This window comes from Cricetulus griseus, chromosome 2 (genome assembly GCF_003668045.3).
Source record: "Cricetulus griseus strain 17A/GY chromosome 2, alternate assembly CriGri-PICRH-1.0, whole genome shotgun sequence".
Lineage (NCBI taxonomy): Eukaryota > Metazoa > Chordata > Mammalia > Rodentia > Cricetidae > Cricetulus > Cricetulus griseus.
In genome coordinates this window covers 72,804,819-72,826,780 of record NC_048595.1, presented here as the reverse complement: position 1 = coordinate 72,826,780, position 21,962 = coordinate 72,804,819, and the positions used below count along the sequence as shown (strand labels likewise).

Below are 21,962 nucleotides of genomic sequence, written 5' to 3'. Positions count from 1 at the left end.
GGGAGGGGAGGAGTCTCCTGTAGTTAAATCTTAACATTGGTGTGAATGGAATATGTTACTTTGGTTAAAAAACAAAACAGACACCAGACATGAGCCTGGAGAAGAAGAGTCAATTTGGTTAAGAAAGAGCATGGAACCTGAAAAGAATTTGTTCTGCATAGATGAACTCAAAGGATAGAGACAAGGGCGTGGAAGCCAGTGCCTACCAACTGTTGCCTCTGGGTTTTTTTTTTTAACTATAATGTTCTTTTAAAAGTATTGTTATAAAATTTCACAAGGAAAAAAACTGTCATGAGTAGGAAAAAATATCATGAATAGTCACTCAATTATTAAAAGACCATAATATCTTAAATAACTCTCCAGCAGGTAGTCACAAATAGGCAGGCCTTTCCTTAAACTTCAGCCTGCCCACTGAGAACAAACAGTAAGGGTTAGAACTGACTGAGTGACCCAGTCAGAGCTCACAGAGACTGAACTGACAACCAGGAAGTCTGCATGGGACTGACCTAGGCATCCTGTATGTATGCTACAGTTCTGTAGGTCTTCTGTGGGACTCCTAACAGTGGGAACAGGGGCAGCCTCCAGCTTTTTTACTGGCTTTTGGACCCTACTCTTCATACTGGGTCGCCTTGACCAGCCTTAATATATGGGAAGGTATAAATTAGTCTTACAGCAACTTGATACTTGATACTTGATATTAACGGGATACTGCCCTTTTCTAAACAGAAATGGAGGAGAATTGGATAAGGGGGTGGGAACAAAGAGGAGTTGGGGGTGGGATTAGGAGGAGAGGAGAAAGGGGAAACTGTGGCCGGGATGTAAAATAAATAAATAAATAAATAAATAAATAAATAAATAAATAAATGCATACACCATACATAAATAAGTTTTAGAAAAAAAGTATTGTTATAATATTTATCAGTGTAAATGTTTCCCTTGTAAATACAACCTCTTGAATTTTCTTACAAAGTGAACACATCTTTTCAGCTTTTCTACAAGACAGCCCAGGCAGAGTTTCATAGTAGTTGATCCTGCCATAATATAGCCCACTTTTCATTCTGCTTTCCCAGCCCAATTTACCAACCACATTTGTGCCTCTACAAGTATCTGACTTTCTCTGCAGAGGAGCAGAGACCAAATATAATGACACAAGAGCCCAATCCAAGTGTCAGTCAACTGGATTTGGCGTCAAAACCAAATTTGTTGCTGTTGTTAAGTTTTTATTGAGTAGTTATTGTGATGCTGTGCCGCCTTTTTGTGAGGAACAATGGGTGTATACTAATTGAACCCAGCTCCTGATTATAAATACACATAAAATAAAGTTGTTTAGAGGTGTTTTGGGGCGGGTGTTGTTTTTCGAGACAGGGTTTCTCTGTGTAGCTTTGGAGCCTGTCCTAGGACTAGCTCTTCTAGACCAGGCTGATCTCAAACTCATAGAGAGATCCACCTGCCTCTGCCTCCCATATGCTGGGATTAAAGGCATTAACCACCACCTGGCTAAAATAAAGTGTTTTTTTTTTAAGCAAATTTCAAAAGACACTTGGGATATGGGTGATATAAGTTGTGGTTTTCCTTGTGTGGTAGCAGTGACTGCTAGGTCGTGTGTTTCTTTATTACTCTTGGGTTTCTTAGAAAGGCTGAGCCCATTTACCTTTGGAAACTAACATAAACTTTGGGTTTCTAAATTGTGAAATCTCCACTTCTTTCTGCATGTACTCATCTAAAGGAGGCTTGATGTGTCTAAGCTACTGCCTAGAGCTAGGTGTGGCTTTAGTGTTTCGGGTAGACAGAGCATAACAATTCCTACTTCCAGACTTCAACTAACACTTATGATTATTTCTCCTTTTCTGTTGCAGATATCTTTTATATTTGCAAATTAAAAGAGACATTTTTCATGGTCGACTGTTGTGCTCCTTTTCTGATGCTGCCTATCTGGGTGCTTGTATCGTTCAAGGTGAGTCTAGCCCCAGCACACTCATCCTCTCCACTCCATTGGGCAATGGAACTTTATTCTGTTCCTCTCTTCCCTACTATCTGTTACCATCCTGTCTTTGGCTATGTGGGACTATAGATATGACTATGAGTTTGCCACAGATTTCATCTACTCACTTTTCTCCCAGTCATTGATCCTGGCAGAAGGCTGAGCTCCATTGTTCACAGTGCCTTGCTCACCTTTGAAGACTTCCAAATCCCAAAAAGTAGAATGTAGTCTTTTTTATTTTTGTCAAGGAGACAGACCATCAGTTTACAAGACATTCTATATTGATGTGGGTTTCCCATGTTTGGATTATGCCTATCAAATGTGAGGCCTAATAGATGTGTCAAGGGGTGAAGCTTTATCAAGGAAATGGATTTTAAGCAAGTTGGTCACTCTTCAATCATATTTAATGTGTCTATGTATTTTCTATAAATTCTCAGCTTTTCTAGACGTACAAAAAGTTGAAGAGACCACTTAGTTCACAAATCTGTTCAATGAATCTTTCCTCTCTTTTCCTAGTTATTTTGTCAAACACGAAATTACTTGACTTATTGAAGTTTCCGTGTTTTCTTGTATAAGACAGTAGTCATAAGTCCATCTACACATGGAATTTCATGCACTACTATGAATTAAGCTAAAGAAAGTTAGAGAACAAAATAAGTGGCTGTTATTCTTTTTAAGGATAAACATAGCCCTAGTATGTCGGGAACACTGAATGCACTCGCTGGACTTGGAGTCTGGATGCTTCTAGTCTTTTGTTTTAATGCTGATTTAAAAAAAAAATACTTTGCCTTTGAGTTGGTATGATTTCAAAGATTAGGTTCTCATTTTGTAATTTGTTCTTTTGGTTTTTGAGATTATAGTATAATTTTATCATTTCCACCTTTGCTTTCCTCCATCCAAATCTTCCCAAATATACCACACCTTGACCATTTTAAAATTCATGAACTCTTTTTCAGTATTTTTATATTGTATCTATATAAGGACATAGATATAGATTTATCATGTTCAGTTTGTATAATTATACTGTACATGTTCCATGTTTTTAGGGCTGTCCATTTTGCTATTAGATGACCATTTGGTGCGCATGCTTAGGGGACAAACATTTCTCCCATCTTCAGCATTTTTTAGTTGCCTGTAGCACTTTAGTGTAGGGTTTGGGCCTCTTGAGCTTTCCCTGTCCAGGTCTATTATTGGTGTGCTTATTCAGCAATGTTTAGGCAGTCATGCTGGTGAGAACTCACATGCATAGATTCTAACAGTCTGAGAATACACAATCATTGGAAAACCCCTGATCCTTTGGCTCTTACAATATTTCCACAACCTCTTGCACAATATTACCTGAGCCTTGGGTGTGGGGATTTTTTTGTATATAAACCTATTGGGGCAGTCTCTACAAATTTGAATTTTTGATTGGTTTTGGTTTTCTGAATGGTCTCTGAATGGTTTTCTGAATGTTGCAAAGAGAAATTTCCATGATGAGAAATGAAACTACACTTAACTGTGGATGTAAGGACAGATGTTTAGAATGTAGTAAGGGATTATGCTGGCTTAGCCAATTAGCAGTTATAGATTCTCCTCCAGGATCCATGGTAGTTGGTATGTTCCGAGTACCAAACATTAGTTTTCTCTTATTAAACAGGTCTTAAGTCCAATTAGAGAGCTGTTGGTCATCACCAAAGTATGTGTGCAACTCACTACTGCACACTTAGGGTTATTTCACTATGTTGGTCATTGTTGTGGTTAATAGGCCTCCGAGCTGGGTAGGCTTGTTGATTGCATTCCTCCTTTGGAAGGTTACATGATGCCTTATGGTACCATTAAATCTAGTCCTCAAGGAGGAAGCTTTCAAGTTAGTTCCAGCTCAGAGGCCTCTGGTCCCTGTTTCTGAAACACATGGTGTCTTTGTCAGTAGAGATTTACCTTCCACCTCTGAGAGGTAAATAAGGGCAATAACAAGTCTGTAACATTTTGTGAGTTTCTTGAACAGCGCTAACCAACAGTTTAAAAGAGGATTTCTCATGTCTGCTGTTTGGATTTTTATAAGATAGTCTTTGGCTCTGTGATTGAGCATTGTCAACCCAGATGGGAAATTTTCATTTAAACTATAGATGTATATTTGGACACAGCTGTATGTGTATTATAGGTTTTTTAAGAAAACATTATATTACCTTAATTACCTTAATTGGTTAATATTATAATTCCTTGTCACTCTTTGAGAAATTCTGACAGTTATATTCCCCTCCTCTCTCATTCTGTATTTATCTCCTTTTCCCATCCTTAATTAGAGCATCCCTGCTTTTCCCTTTTCCCTTTTCCCATTTCCCAATCAGAGCTCTTGAACTCTTCTATACTCATCTTTATTGTGCCCCTAGCCTTGCACCCTTGCAATGGTCTCTTTTTACTTTCTTGTTTTCTGCACTTAATCTATGATATATACTCATAGCTAAAAACTTGAAACTATGAGCCTTAGATGAGAAAGAACATGGGATGTTTGTCTCTTTGGGATAGGTATACTACTCATTATTTTATTTTAGACCCACACATTTACCTTCAAAGACCATTTCATATTTCTTTATGGCTGAATAATATTCCATGTTGTATATTTACCACATTTTCATTATCCATTAATCAGCTGAAACACATTTAGGTTGTTTGCATTTCATAGCTATTGTGAATAGAGGAGCAATGACCATGGATGAGCAAGTTTCTGGGGAATAAGATGTTGAGTCACCTGGGCATATAACAGGAGATACAGATTTGGGTTTAATTTTTAAGTATTCTCTATACTGATTTCTTTTTTCTCCATTTTTTATTTGAATTAGAAACAAGATTTTTTCAATCCCAGTTCCCTCTCCCTCTCCTCCTCCCCTGCCACCCTCAACTAACACCCTACTTATTCCATACCCTTTCTGCTCCCCAGGGATGGTAAGGCATTCCATAGGGGGTCTTCAGAGTCTGTCATATCATTTGGGCATAAGGCATATCATAGGGCATAAGCCCACCCGGGTGTGTCTAGGCTCAGAGAGTATCCCTCTATGTGGAATAGGCTCTCAAAGTCCATTCCTATGCTAGGGATAAGTACTGATCTACTCCAAGAGGCCCCATAGATATCCGAGGTCTCTTCATTGACAGCCACATTCATGGGGTCTGAATCAGTTCCATGCTGGTTTCCCAGCTATCAGTTTGGGGACCAAGAGAACCCCCTTGTTCAGGTCAGCTGTTTCTGTGGGCTTCACCAGCCTTGTCTGGACCACTTTGCTCATCACTCCTCCTTCTCTGCATCTGGATTTCAATTCAGTTCAAGGTTTAGCTGTGGGTGTCTGCTTCTACTTCCACCAGCTGCTGGATGAAGGCTATATGATGGCATATAAGTCAGTCATCAATCTCATTATCAAGGAAGGGCATTTAAGGTAGCCTTTCCTCTGTTGCTTAGGTTGTTAGTTGGTGTCATCTTAGTAGATCTCCAGACATTTCCCTAGCTCCTGATTTCTCTTTAAACCTAAAATGTCTCTCTCTATTATGGAATCTCTTATCTTGCTCTCCTCTATTCTTCCCCTAACTCAACCTTCCTTTTCCCTTGTGTATTCCTCACCCCTCCTCTTCTCCATTTCTCATTCTCCTAGCTCGCTCTTCCCTCCCCCCATGCTTCCAATTTGCTCAGGAGATCTTGTCCCTTTCCCCTTCTCCAGGGGACCATGTATGTCTCTCTTAGAGTCCTCCTTATTTCCTAGCTTCTCTGGCGGTGTGGATTGTAGGCTGGTAATCTTTTGCTCTATGTGTAAAATCCATATATGAGTGAGTACATACCATGTTTGTCTTTTTGTGACTGGGTTCCCTCACTCAGAATGGTTTCTTCTAGTTCCATCCATTTGCCTGCAAATTTCAAGATTCCATTGTCTTTTTTTTCTGCTGAGTAGTGTAAATGTACCACATTTTCAATACCCATTCTTCAGTTGAGGGGCATCTAGGTTGCTTCTAGGTTCTGGCTATTACAAATAATGCTGTTATGAACATAATTGAAGAGATATCCTTGTTGTATGAATGTGCTTCTTTTGGATATATGCCTAAGAGTAGAATTGCTGGATCTTGTGGTAGCCTGATTCCCATTTTCCTGAGGAATTGCCATACTTATTTCCAAAGTGGCTGTATGAGCTGGCACTCCCACCAGCTGTTCCCCTTTCTCCACATCCTCTCCAACATAAACTGTCATTGGTGTTTTTGATTTTAGCCATTCCTCTACACTGATTTCTATATTGGCTCTATCAGTTTACAATCCCACCAAAAGTGAATGATGGTCTCCCTTGCCCCTTACCCTACCCAGCATTTGTTGTTGGTTATTGATCTTGGCCATTCTGACAGGGGTAAGATGAAGTCTCAAAGTTGTTTTGATTTGCATTTTCCTAATAACAAGGGATGATAAAATTTTTTAAACTCGTTTTCTTCTTCCTCTTCCTCCTTGTCCTCCTCTTCCTCCTCTTCTTCTTGAGAACACTCCGTTTATAGCCCAGTGCAGTTTTTTGAATGGGTTGGATTTTTGTAGCAGTAGTGGTTTTATTTACTTATTTAATTTTGAATCTTTGTGAGGTTTTTTTAGTTCTTTATATATTCTGTATATTAATCCTCTGATAGCTGGGGAAGATTCTGTCCCATTCTGTGGGCTTCTCTTCATGAGTTTGCTTCTTTAGCTGTGTAGAAGCTTTTTAGTTTTAGGAAGCCCCACTTGTAAGTTGGTGGTCTTGATTCCTAGTCAAATGGAGTCCTATTCAGGAAGTTTTCTACAATGAGATCTAGGCCTGTGGATTTCTTTCATTAGATCCCTGTCTGATATGGAGAGAACATGTTGGGGCAGAAGAAAGAATGATTGGGTGGGTTGGTCCTAGAATTAGGAACTAGTTTAAATGGAATTATGATATGTGGACAAAGGAGACTGGGCTAATGTGCATTCTGGTCCATCTGGATTGTGAGTGTAGACCTGGCTGGATGGAGAGGTTGAGTATGACATCAGATACATGTGTGTTATAGAACACAGAAGGAAGGTCCTAGCAGAAGCTGAGAGATTAGTTGTGGTATAGCCAAGAGTGGCCAGACTAGGATATGGGACCTAAGCTAGATCTGGAGAGTTAGCAAGGGTATGTGCAAGTAGAGTTTGGCAGAGTCACCTAGCTAAACCCTGGAGAAGAATGTGCAGGATCTGACTAGATGAAGGTTCAGTGTGACATGGGAAGAGTCTGTAGATTAGAAGACAGGCAGGTCAAGTTCTGGAGAAAGCCCAGAGGTTGGTTGTGATACAACAAAGGGTGTTAGATGATTTTGAACCTGGGATAGCTCTGCCAGGCTTGGACAGTGCCTGGAGAGGAACATCAGGCAAATTTTCCAAGCTAGACACTGGAGAAGGGGCACTTCTATTGTCAAAATATATTTTGAAGGAAGGTGGCCTGAGGGGCAGAGGTAAGCATGGGCCCAGTACCCCAGAGAAGAAGAATTCATTCTGTTCTCCTGGACCCATTGGATGGCAGCTAGCCACATGGATTCCTTGTGAATCTCTGGTGTTCTAGAAAGTTTTAGCTTAAATTCTTTTGGTTTTAATTGATTATATTTACTTATTATTATTTGTACATATATGTGTCTACAGATGTATATGGATAGGTGTGCACATACTATGGCATGCATTTGGAAGTTAGAGGCCAAATTACAGAACACAGAACTTGTTCTATCCTTCTATGATGTAGGTCCTGTGAATCTACCTCAAGTCAGTTGTCTTCTTCTGAAGCATCTTATTAGCCCTGAATCATGAACTCCAATGAGATATTTATGGGAAGAAAAGATAGGGGAAAAAGAGGATGACAATAAGGCAAAGGGTAGGGTGATGAATCACTATGTCAGTTTTACAGTAGTTCTACAGACAGTACCAAAAGAAAACACACAAGAAACAAAAAAAATGAAATCAAAGAAAACAAAAAATAAAACCCCAAGTGACAAAATAATAAAAAAACAAAATAAAACTTTGTTTATGGAGCACATTCTCATTTAAGTCATCTGAGGTTCCTCTGTGTTATCACTTTTCTCATTGTATGTTCCACGCTGCACAATCCTTTCCCAGCAGCTTGAGACAGAGTATTCTTGGTCTAAGAAAATATTGGCTGGGAATATGAACTTCAGAAAACATTCTGAGATAGGAATTTGTCCTGGGAATATTGGAAATTTATGTTGGCTGACTACTCCTAGGGGGACAGCTCTAGAGTATTCTTGATATACTATCACACTTCTAAAGGAAACTTACTCTCCCTCTTCTAGCAGCAGCCAAATGTCAATGTCTCCTCAGCTAGGAGTGGGATTCTGTGTCTACATTCCCTACTCCATGCTGGAATTTTGTCTGGCTTGAGTTTGTTCAGATCTTATGTATGGTGTTGCAATTACTGTGAGTTCATATGTGTTTATGCCTTTTTCAATCTAGAAAATACTATTTCCTTGAACTCATCCACAACTAACTGCAAAATTTTTGGAATATTTTTTTTTTTACTTTTAAATTGGTAAGCCTTGTATATATTCTTTATTTATCTTTTGAGAATTTCAAACAGTGATTTCTGGTCATATTAATCCCTACCTCTATGTCCTTCCAGATTCTTCCCTTGCTACCTATCCACCCAACTTCATGTTTCTTTCCCTCTCCCTTCCCTCCAGATTATGTATGCTACCACAGTCTCTGTGAGTTTCTTTGTGCCTGTTCCTTTTTTATCTGAGAAACAGTTTTCTGAAGGTATCCATTGCCCCTACATTCTTTTTTCACATTGATCCCCATGCCTTGAAGAGAGATATGATAGTCATGTGCCATATAAGGCTAATAACCCTGAAGTTTCTTTTTTTCTGCATGTTCTCCAGTCATGTGTCTCTATGTTAATTGTTTCTTTGATGAGGGTTGACCTACATTCATTTATCAGAATGATAGGAGTAGGTTTTACCCTAGGACCAATGTCCTATGTAGTCACAAGTTTCTAACTTGACTTGTTTCTAACCTGACATTGACAATGTCAGGTATGGGTTCCATCTCATGAAGTGCTACCTAAATCCATATTTATTTACTTACTTATTTATTTACTTAATTACTTATTTGGTGTTTTTGAGACAGGGTTTCTCTGTATAACTTTGGAGCCTATCCTGGCACTCACTCTGTAGACCAGGCTGGTCTTGAACTCACAGAGATCCACCTGTCTCTGCCTCCTGAGTGCTGGGATTAAAGGCGTGCACCACTAAAGCCCAGCTTTTCTTTTTAATCCATTTTTTTAAAAAAAAAAAGGTAGGCAAAAAATAAATAAACTAAAATAAAATAAAATGAGTTAGGCACTGCAACATTTGGGCTACTGTTGTATCATTTCACATGTCTTATCAGGCAGGTTATTATCTAAGCTCATAGAGTTCAGAACTCGATGATATTAATGATTAATTGTCTTTTCCAGAAGCACTCATAGCAAATCCCAGCACTATGAAAGCTAGTCTGTAGGGTTGAAACTTCCAGTTGATTACCAGCTAGATTTATCTATGTTCTGTAACTCGAGTATATGGTATCTTCAGCAATAGGTTCTTACTGTCCACCTCTGGAGAATAACCAGTAACATTGGAAATAGCTTGTAATGTGTGACAAGAGGTCTATGAGACCTCATTGGGCAATAATTCAAAAAGAGGCAGCCCATTCCAAGTACTGGGAGTTTTATTTCATAGCACATGGCATCTAGTTGTAATCTACCCTACTATATAGTAAGTCATAATGATTTTATCGTTAGTTGTTCCTCCCCCAAGACTTCTCTACCATCCCTTCCCACCCTGACCCAACTTATTCTTTCCTGTTTCGTTGCTGCCCATTGCTCCTTTGTAACATTATATTGTATTTTATCTATCTTGAAAAAGCCCCTCTTCCACATGGGCTCCTTATTATTTGCCTAGCTTCTATAGATATTACAAATGAAACACATATATTTAATATTTTAAAACTAACTTCCATATGTCAGAGTAAACATGCAATGTTTGCCTTTCTGAGTTTTGTCATACTCAAAATGACTGTTTGCAGTTCCATCCATTTATGTGCAAATTATTTTTCTTAACAGCTAGAATAATCTTCTATTGTGTATGTGAAACATATTTTCATTATCCATTCATTATTTGATGGAGATCTAGGCTGTTTCCATTTCTTGAATATTGTGAATAAGGCAGCAATGAACATAAATCAGTAAGCATCTCTGTAGTAACAGAGTCTATTAGATATATGTTCAAGACTGGTGTTGCCAAAAACCAAAGAATAACTAAAAATAATACTCCTCAAAATATTCTGCAAAACAGAAACTGGAAGGAACACTTTCAAACTCTTTTTTATAAAACCAATATCACCCTAAAACCTAAACTAGGCAAAGACCCAATGAAAAAGGAAAATTCTAGGCCAATATCTCTGATGAACATAGCACCAAAATTCTCAATATAACACTTCCAAACTCAATTCAAGAACATATCAGAAGGATTGTCCATCATGATCAAGTTAACTTTATCTAAAAGCTGCAGGAATGGTTCAGCATAGTAAATAATTCTTTAAAACAATCTAACAAATAAATCACTAAATGCCCTTTCATTTGATGCAGAAAAAGCCTTTAATGAAACCAATATCTCTTCAAGACAAAAGTCCTGGTGAAAATAAGGAAACAAGGAACACATCTTAACATTATGAAGGCAATTTACAACAAGCTCAGGGCAAGCATCACTCTAACTGGAGAGAAAGTCAAATCATTTCCATTAAAACCAGAAACAAGAAAAGGATATCTACTAGCTCCATTCCTGTTCATTGTGCTATTCAAAGTCCTAGCTAAAGCAATTGTACAAGTGAAAGAGATCAAGAGAAAACAAATTAGAAAGAAGTCAAAGTATCCTTATTTGCAAATGATATGGCTTTATGCATAAAAGACCACACAGATTCCACCAGGAAGCTTCTACAGCTCATAATTCATTCATCAAAGTAGCAAATTACAATATTAAGACAAAAATTCAGTAGGCTTCATATATGCAAACAACAAACAGACCAAGGAAGATATAAGGAAAAGAATACCATTTACAGTTGGGCTGAATAAAAAGTATAATATCTTGGGCTGGAGAGATGGCTCAGAGGTTAAGAGCACTGACTGCTCTTCCAGAGGTCCTGAGTTCAATTCCCAGTAACCACATGGTGGCTCACAACCATCCGTTATGAGATCCGGTGCCCTCTTCTGGTGTGCAGATATTCATGGAAGCAGAATGTTGCATACATAATAAATAAAAGAATCTAAAAAAAGTATATTATCTTGAAACAAACCTAACAAAAGAGCTGAAAGATTTGTCTAATAAAAATTTAATTGAATGGAAGAAGATACACAAGGATGAGACCTCTCATGTTCATGGGTTGCTAGTAGTAGCATTTTTAAAATGACCATTCTATTGAAAGCAACTTTCATTTTACAATCCTCATCAAAATTCAAACATAAGTTTTTTGCAAAAAAATTTAAATCCTTCATTTCATTTGGAAATTCAAAAATCTCAAGATAGCTAAAATAACACTTTAAAAAACTTTAGATATTATCATTCCTGGTATTTAATTATAGTACTTGTTAACAGTAATAAAGACAGTGTGCTAATGAAATGAAAAGAGATACATTGATCAGTGAAATAAAATTGAGGACCCAGACACATATTCACATACCTTGAGACACTTGATTGTTTACAGACTTGAAAGGTATATACTAAAGAAATATAGCATTTTTTAAAAATACTGTTAATAAAACTGGATAGATGTATGTAGATGAAGAAAACTAGATGTATATTTTTACTCTACACAAAACTAAACTCCATATATTTTGAGGACCTCAACATAAGACCTGCTGTCTTAACACAGATCATTTCCCACAGACTTGCCCACCACCCATGCCTTTGTTTCACCCACCAATTCCCATAGACATTCTATGGGAGCCTGGTAGCCAAGCCAGCCAGAAGAGGCAGCAAGTAGGTAATCAGGTAAGCAGGTACATGATCCTCATTCTTCTCTCTTCGTCATCTTTTACAAATTCAGTCCCCCAGTTTCATGCCCAGATCAGTAGGATATCACCTACTATGGCTTCTCCTCCCTCTCTGCCCCTAAGCAGATCCTGGTGGCATGTGTACCTTACTTTTCTCCTTCCTTTGGACACCCCTGGCCCCCTTTGTAGCCCATCCCCATTCCTAAGTGTCAGCTCCCTATACTTATAAATACATTCTACCCAGAATCCCAAGTGGCCACACCTGGCAGGATCTAAGAAACATTTCCTACCAGGCAACACATGGCTACTACAATTTCCTACAAACCAGAGAGGGCACAGAAACCGAAGAACAGAATGTCCAACAAGGATAAGAGCAGACATCAGCAACTATATTATAATTATCCCAAATCCCAATGCCCTGATGCCAGTGTAAAAACACAATCAATGGCTCTCAGGACAATGTCTCCAGTAGTACCCAGCAACCCTACAACAGTATACCCTGAGAAAAGCAATATACCTGAAGTAAAAGAAAGGGACTTCAATTGCCTTTACCGATATGTTATAGATGTCCTTAAAGAGAAAATCAGCACACCCTCTAAAGAAATTCAAACACAAACAGTGGAAGAAAATGAGTAATACTGTTCAAGACCTGAAAATGGAGATAGAACCAATAAAGAAAATCCAAAGTGAGGGAATTCTGTAAATGAAAAATTTAGGAATTCAAACAAGATCTACAGAGACAAGTTCCACCAACAGAATACAAGAGATGGAAAAGAGAATCTCAGGAATTTAAGATACAATAGAATAAATGGATAAACCAAGCAAAGAAAATATTAGATCTAATAAACTCCTGACATAAAACATCTAGGAATTCTCAGAACTATGGAAATAGTTCAAATTTAGATGTCAAATCTAAGAATAACAGGAATCAAGGAAGGAGAATCCCATTTCAAAGACTCAGAAAAACATTCAACAAAGTCAGGATGAACCAGACTTGGATTCTTGTTTTCAATTATCACTGAACTTTAGAGTCACTAGGGGGAGCTCTTGTCCTCATTTATGATGGGGAAATATAAATTGAAAGTACTTTGAGATGTCATCTTCCCATGGTTGGAACGGCTAAGCTTCAAAAAACAGTAGTGATGAAAAACCTGGGGAAAGGGAAACACTTATTGATTGCTACTGGGAGTACAAACTGCTGAAGCCATTGTATCAGTGCGGAGGTTCCTCAAAGAGCTGAGCAAAATCTACCCCAAAACCTTGTATATATTTACAACATAATACATGGTATTTTTAACATTTGCATTGTATGGTTTCTAAATTCAATGGGAATGTGTGTGTGTGTGTGTGTGTGTGTGTGTGTGTGTGTGTGTGGTGCCCTACTTCATATATAATTTTTGTGTGAGTACTCCAAATCTATTCTAGTTATTTTAAAAAATAGTATGCATTTTTCCAGTAAGTATGCTCACTATGTAGCACAACAGATCTCTTGAATGCATTTCTTCCTATAATTGAAATTTTATGTTTTGACTAGCTCTGAAGGGTTTTATTATTGATGATAACAGTGATTTTGCTATGAACATTTAGTGACTGCAATGTCCTACAAATCTGTGGAAAATTTGAACCAACAGCATTGTTCAACCCTAAATGCCAATAGTGCCCTAATGAAAATCAACAATGCTTTAAATTATTTTAGGACACAGAAAAATGAGGCACAGAAAGGGTTAACTGGTACCCATACTCACATAGTCAGATGTGAGCATAAATATGTCTCTGGGAAATTAGACTGGTGTTCACCCCTTGAGTACAAATTCTTTATATTGGGTAAGCGCAGTCTATATTCTTATTTTGGATGGTGGAAGACAGTGCATATGTGCCCTGATGGTGTTGTGTTTACTTTCTTTCTTTTTCTCCAATTTTTAATGATTGCAGCTGAGTTTGGTGATTATTATCCTGATGAGCATCCTGAGAATTACATCAGTGACTTTGAGATTTTCCCCAAACAGTCACAGAAGTTGGAAAGAAAAATCATGGAAATTCATAACACTGAACTCAGGTAATTTGTGGAAAGGCATTCTTGCTAGATAGAAAGTGAGAATCTTGTGAAGTCATACTATTTGAAATGTGAGTAGACAGCTTCAGGCTGCAGAGAAACATTTCTAGACCCTACAAAGGATGATTTAGCATCTCAATTAGTGTAAAATTTTTCCAAGATAGTGCCTATGGGTGATCAAAAGGGAAAAAAGCTCTGAGTTTCTGAAAATATATCTGAGGTGAATAAGCCTTTTTTTCCTATTTGAATCTTGCTTTTTCCTTTCTTGTGTCCCTTACTAGAAGTAGAATTGAATTCATTGAAAAGGTGTCAGACTTTGCTGCTGCCAATGGGAGGCCTTACCTTTCTGAGGAGTGGGTCGGCGTGGGTTGAAGAGAGGTGACCAGGAGGACAGGAGAAGGGGAGGGAAGGGGAACTATGGTTGGTATGTAAAATGAGTAAAAAAAATGTTTAAACTTTCATTTTCTTAACTGATTTCAAACAGATGAGATTTAATGTATGTTATTCCTTTGCTTGTCTCTAATGCTGCAGAATGAGAACTCCAGAGTAACTGTCAGAGAACAGATATGAATAGACTATCACCGAGAACCAGGCACCATGCTATTGTACACATTGAACACACTGACTCAATAATCTTCACAATGGTGTAGGAAGGAGATACTAAGGATTTTTTCGCCCATTGTGTGTATGGGAACTCAGTCCAGAGAGGTTAAAGAACTTGTACATTTCTGGGATTTGAATTCACGCATAAGTAAATGTAGCAAAATGAAGCATATTTAGGAATTTTGACAACTTGTAATTCGAGTAACTTAGGTATGTTAGTCTGCAGTTAGTTGGAATTTAGATCCTATACAAATCTCAGAAAAATAATGTGATAACAACATGAATAGGTAATGCTATAATAATTATCATGAAGAACTAGTTTTTCTGTCCTCTTAGTAATGAAGGGTCTCTAGTTAACCTTTTTTTTTTTTAATTCTCACAATATGTGTCTAGCTACTCAAGGTGGCAGCCTATTTCAGGTTAGAAATGATAACCTTTATTTTCAGAATTCTTAGATATCACAACATTGTGCCAATTTCAGAAAATAATATATCATTTCTATGGCTTACCTGAGAGAATTTTCTGTTAAAGAAAATGTATTGGAAATATATACAGAATATACAATTATTTCTATATTTTGGAAATAAATGTACTATATAGAATATTGACCCATAGTATTCCAGTTGAGGGAACTATGGTATAGAATTGTTCTTCTTAGGAACCAAGTGGTAAGAGTTATTAGATGAGTAAGTTGCATTCATTACATGGATTAGTAGAAGAGGTAGATCTTCTGTGGCTAGAATTTATAGGGCTTTAAATTCTTGTTGAATATTATAATGATAAACATTTATTGAGCATTTCTAAGGTGCCAAAATACAATGCAAAGAGGTTTTTGAACACTATTCTACCCCATCCTTCCAAATTGTAGGAGATAGGCACTATTTTAGGTACTATTTGTGTACCTGTGAGGGACAAGGAAGATAGATTATGAAGAGGATAAAGAATGTTTCATGTAAGTTAACATTAATGTCAGAAAATTCTACAGTCTTGTCCCCCTGAATTTAATTCTGGGTTTCTGTATGCAAATGGATCAGACAGAGCCAAGCCCATCCCTTTCTCTGTGTGTACTTTATAATCAGTTCAGATATGGCTAGCAATAGTTGGTATCTCATTATAAATCAATGGTGACTAATGACCATTTATTCTTGAAGCTGTATATTTTATATTGTCAGTGAAGGCATAAGATCAATATGAGAGAGCTTATTCCTTGTTAGCTAAAACAGAACAGGAAAATATAGCTAAATACATAATTATCCAACCTCAGCAAATTTAGTAGACTCTTCAGAGAATTATATCTTAGAATTGCTGTCTGCTAATAAAGAAATTCAACTAATCCCAGGTTCTTTTTTTTTTCAATGTCTCATTAGAGAAGCTTCATCTTGCAGAAGATTTTTATTTTCTGTTGCCATATTCAAAGATTTTCCAGAAACAAATGTCCAGTGCAAGAGTAAAGGAACAGAATTTAATTACTTACTGTGGAAACAAATTATTAAATGACTTGTTCCTCAATAATTTGGGGATCTCAGGAGCTCAGTTTATTGAATTCCTGCCTCAGATGCTATGGCTGTATGACATTTGCACTGATGTTGCTGGGTCCTAACTGCTCCCGGGGAGGAGGCATAAAGTCAATAACATGAACTTCAGGACTCAAGTGAAAGGAAAACAGCAGACTCTTTTATCAAGCAATGGATACAAACTTATATACTATCCCAGCACCTAGGAGTTCTGATCTGTTGTCGTTGCATAGTCGCCCCTCATTGGCTAGGCACCATCAGGACCTCTGGCAACTCCTGTTGCTAGGGCCTCAGGCAGGATCATGTAGTAGCCCCTCACTGGCTGGGCAAGATCAGGACCACTGACAGCAACTGTCAAACTCCAGGTTGGGTCTCTAGGTCTGGTTGGCCTTAACTTCCTGCATACTGAGTCTTTCTTTGTGTATAAATTTGTCAACTAATTGATTCAGATGCTTAGCTAGCAGAAATTTGGAGACAAACCTAAGCAAACAGTACTGACATGGAGATTTATAAAGATGAGCTTGTGCTTTGTTGTAGCTAAACATCCTAACTGACAATTCCCCTCAGTAGGTTTTCTGGTTTCAGTCATGGTCAGGAATAATGGAACGAATGCTAAATCTAAGGGGAAGAAAACAGAAAAAACTAAGCCTAAACCACATGTAAAACTAGAATTGAGCAACATGAAAAAAGCTGAGGACATTCCACCAACTGACTGAAGAATATACAACCAAAACGTAGTAACCAAAACATCATGATACTGGCTGGAATAATGCAGACACAAAAACAATGAACCAACACAGGAAGCCCCAAAATAAACTAATGCACTTACAGCCAATGATATGCAGCAAAGAGCCCAAAACACATGGTAGTAAAAAAAAAAATTCTCTTAGCCAGTCAGTGGTGGAGCATGCCTTTAATCCCAGCATTCAGGAGACAGAGGCAAGGACAGCCTGTGAGTTCAAAGACAGCATGGTCTACAGAGTGAGTTCTAGGACAGCTAAGAGTGTTTCACAGAGAAACTCTCCCTCAAAAGCAAACCAGATCCCACTGCCTTGTCAACCTTTGCTGGGAAAAGCAATTATCATCATGCAAAAGAATAAAATTAGATCCAAAAATTTCACTATTGTCCTAGTTAGGATTACTATTGCTGTGATAAAACACCATGATCAAGAGTAAGTTGGGGAGGAAAGGGTTATTTCACTTATGCTTTATCATCGAATGATGCCCAGACAGGACCTCAAACAGAGCAGAGTAAACAGGAGCTGATGCAGAGCCATTATCCCAAATCTTGTATTGCTCTATTTAAAATACCTATCTCTCACAGAGTTGTTAACTAGGAATGCCATGAGAACTACAGTCAACCTTTTGAGGGCAACATCTCTATTGACTTTTGCACGTGCCCACATCTCTAAAAGAGTCCATCTCTCAACTTACCATTCTAAGGAACAAGCATAGAGCAAATGAAAGTGTGAAGGGGGAACTGAACTGTAGCCTTTGTTGCATGGACTAGAAAAAGAAAGATAGACCTTAAAGACAACTTAAATTTTACAAAAGAATAATGTATGGCTTTTAAAATGTACTGTTAGGAGCTAGAGAGATGGCTCAGTCATGGCGGACCCATGTTCAATTTTCAGCACCCACGTAGCAGCTCACAACCATCAGTAACTCCAGTTCCACAGTATCTAATACACCCTGCTGGCCTCCCAGAGCACCAGACATGCATGTGGTACACAGATATACATGCAAGCAAAACAGCCACACATATAAAATAAATAATTTTTAAGTGAAAAATAAAATAAAAATGTGCCAACCATGAAAGTAGCCATCTCTATACAGCAGAAGAGTTCTAACTAGTCTGTGGTAGAGTGAGAGCCTTTTAACTAAGACAAAAGTATGCAGAGGCACTGTCCTGAAAATTTAGGAGGCAAAGGGACACATTGGCTTGATCTTAGTGCGCCTTGAATTCTGTCCACATGACTAAGGCTGAAGTTTTTCTTTGAAGGCTGTCAGAATAGATTGTTGTTTAATAACATTCAGGATAGCACAGCTTCATTGACTTTGTCCTAAAGCAAGTAGGAGTGTGTGTGTGTGTGTGTGTGTGTGTGTGTGTGTGTGTGTGTGTGTGTGTGTTTTGCATAGAAACAGAGAGATCCAAACAAGAGTGGCTTAACTAAAGAGCCAACAATACTGATTATGATGAGGATGCTCTGCAGACATACTGAAGCAAAACTTCAATCAGTAAGAATAAAGGAAGAACCTGGAATGCTTCAGGGAGAAAGCATGTGGACACCATTTTAATTTAAAGTAATGATGAGTCCTTAATGTATTGAAGAGCTCAAGTGACAATCCTATATGCAGAAACCTTAGGTGCAGTCAGATTGAATGGCATAATATAATTTTATAATTACAATATAAAATGACATTCTGTTTTTTTTTTTTCATCGAATACAATTCTTGACTGGGAATGGTTTGGATTCTTTGTGGTATATGTGAGATACTAATGTTAGTCAAAGCTGGATCTTTGAAATATTACATAATCTCAGTGTGCAAGTCAGTCCTTCCTGAAACTGTGTTTGCTAAGCCCCTTCTCCCGGCGGCTTGTTTACCAACATAGGAGAGACTTCTAGAACTAATATTTGAGGTTTCCTCTGGTGTTCCAGGGCTTTTTGTAGAATTATTTACAAATGTTCTATGCCCAGAAGGTTCTGTTTAGGATTGTTATTGAAGGTTAAATAAGATTGCCCTCTTTCTGATCTGAACAAGAAAAACCATTCATCCTGGATAATCTTTTAAAATACATAGTAAAGGAGGGATCCTGAGTTTTCTTTTTTATTAGGTTTAATTGGTGGGGACATCCTTTCTGCTAACTTGATACTATTGATTAACTGTATACTCACTAGAATGCTAATAATATACAGCAGTGTATTTCTATATAATTAGCTACAAAGTGTGACATTCATTAAAGGGCTCTGCCTGGTGAGAAGTACTGATGGATGTACTAGTCCTACTGACAAGGATCTTTATATTAAACAGAAAATAATATTTGATTGATTAAAGGGGCTACTTGTTTTTATTGGTGATATTTCATTTGAACTCTCTAAATTTGTGTGTGTGTGTCATTTTAGAGGTCAGAGCCCAGCGATTGCTGAATTCAACTTACTCCTTAAAGCTCACACACTGGAAACTTATGGGGTGGATCCTCACCCATGCAAGGTAACTGCCTCAAGCAGGTCACCATATAATCATCATTTTGTCCAACATAAAATTATTGGCATGTAGGCCTGGCAGAATACCCTTAGATTTATAAAGCCTTACCTTAACAATCATTTGGAAGACATAAGAGGTAGGCTATGACTGTATTAAATATGTAAGGTCTTAAAAAAAATAGAAGGGATTTTGAGAGCCCATCCCATGTGAAGGGATGCTCTCTTGACCTGGACACATGGGGAAGGGCCTAGGCCCGGCCCAGGATGATGTGGTAGACTTTGGGAAGCCCCTTTTGAGGGCCTTACCCTACCTGGGGAGTGGAGGGGGGATGGCTAGGGGCAGGTGGGATGTTGGGGGAGGGGAAGGAGAGAGAGAGGGGATTGACATGTGAAGCAAGCTTGTTCCTAATTTAAACTAATAAAAGAATAAAATAAAATAAAATAAAATAAGAAATAGGCTATGATCAAATGTTTTGGATGTGACTGGAGTCTGTGCCAGAGACCTGGAAATGCTCACTAATTGTATTGGAGTAGCCAAATCTCCCTAAATTAATGTGTATACACTTATACATCTGCTGGATGATTTACCTCAGAAAGTGAGAGTATTCAAACAGGTTTACTTTCAAGGTCTTTACCAACAAAAACATAGTCTCAGGGCCACCCTTTGCAGACTTTCTTTCAAGCCCATCTCTGTTCCTCTTTGATGCCCATGTACCCACAGAATCATTCTCTACCACAGGTCCCAGTGGCTAGACTAGGCTAGGACTTGGGTAGGCAAATTTTATTGTAATTCCTGTCTTCCATTCCTGACTCTCCTGACTTACTCTTATGCTGCAACAACCTGCATACAGGAGTGCCTTCTCTCTGCCCACCTTCATTCCCTGGGAACTTTGCCTCTTGGTACTCCTAGTTCATTCCTGCTGCCTTTAAACCTTAGGTAGAGGGATGATTTATAGATGTATCCATTGGAACTGGGATATACAACTTGGCATTTTGATTGGTTGTGGTTTTCTGTAATGGTTTCCATCTCTATCAAACAGAAGTTTACTTGATGGTAAGTGAAGGAGACACTTATCAGTGGTTATAAAGACAGTTGTTTTTTTTTCATATAAATTGTTGTTAGGGGTTATGCTGGTTTGGTAAATTAGTGGTTGTAAGTTCTCCTCCAATACAAGTATGACTTCCCTAGCATTCAGTAGTTACCTAGGTTTACAGTATGGTGTCCCTCTTGTTGTGCAGGTTTTTGTCGAATTAGAGAGCCAAGGTATGTCTGACACTACTGCACCCTTAGGGTTATCATGCCTTGATTGCCATTGATGTAGTTCATAGGCATTATTATAGCTGAGTAAGACTTTGGAAACTTGCATGGATTCTTCTGGCACCACGAGTCCCTATAGAGAGGGCTTTCTGGTCAATTCCAGCTCAGAGGTATCTGGACCCTGTTTCTGAAGTGCATGGTATCTTCAGCAATAGGATCCTACCTTCCACCTCTGTGGGGTTACTAAGGACAAAGCAATAGGCTCTCTTGGACATTCCCGGCCAACAAGGTAGTGTAACTTATGTTACCAACACAAACAGTAAAATGATACTAACTTTTCAATGTAGTCTTCAAAATGGAGAAAGATGAAGGGAAAAGAAAAGAAACTTTTGAAATACATTAAGTGAAAATATTTATTAATCTTTTTCTTTTTCTCATTATTTGGCAACATTTCCTACAAGGATGAAACATAAACAACTTTTATCAGAATTACCTATGCTGTATCTCAGAGTTGCAGATTATTTCTCTATGTGTCTATCTTTTTCTATCTCTCTCTCTCATATGTGTCATACATGTATGTGATTGAGTGTGCACATGTGTGTGCTTACATGTGGAGGCCCAAGGTCAGACTTGGTGTCTTTCATTAACCTCTCTACACCACAATTTTATTAGAAAGGGTCTCTCACTGAACTGGGAGTTTATTGATTAGGATAGGATCAGTCAGGATATTAAAATCAGTTTTGAAGTTATTCTTTAGCATTTCTATTTACCCAGACCAAGACAGATTACTAGCTAAGTGCTGGATCTATTGTACTCAGCTCAGTCTGCTCATTAGCCGCACTTGGAAAACATCATAAAGATCTGCTTGGCCAGAGCTTACCCAACCCCTATTGCCTCAAGCTCTGTGAACATGGAAGTCAGGCTGCCAGGTGACAGGGTAGTGCTAGGATGGTTTTATCTCTCTGTATTGACACATGCTTCTTCTTTTCCTGCCTATACAATTATGTTATGATAGTTGCCAGATGCCTTTAGTGATGATATAAATATGTGTATTTCATTCAGTGGCTTAGATTCTTTGCAGGAATGTATTCCCCTCTGTTTATTTTCTTGTTTGGAAACTGACTGGATATTTCAGTTATTTTTTGGCCTTAAGTCATCCAGGAGTTGCTTAGAATTTCAGGATTGGCTGGAAGTTAAGTGGGCTTTTCCTGGTGATTTTTATACTGATAATGCCAGAAATTCTGCATGTGCTTGAAACAGATTATCAGAAATGGTCAAAGTTTTGGTTTCATTGCATTAGAGAGCTCATGGTAACCAATAAT

General features: G+C 38.1%; 1 protein-coding gene across 1 annotated transcript in view; it reads left to right on the top strand.

The window, feature by feature from the left end:
* Positions 1-21,962, top strand: part of Frmd3 (FERM domain containing 3) — a 145,832-nt gene that overhangs the window by 88,608 nt on the left and 35,262 nt on the right. Inside the window, exons 5-7 of the mRNA XM_027400230.2 lie at positions 1,857-1,954; positions 13,939-14,062; positions 19,302-19,389. Coding sequence (XP_027256031.1) covers positions 1,857-1,954; positions 13,939-14,062; positions 19,302-19,389 — 310 coding nt within the window. The remainder of the gene's footprint in view (positions 1-1,856; positions 1,955-13,938; positions 14,063-19,301; positions 19,390-21,962) is intronic.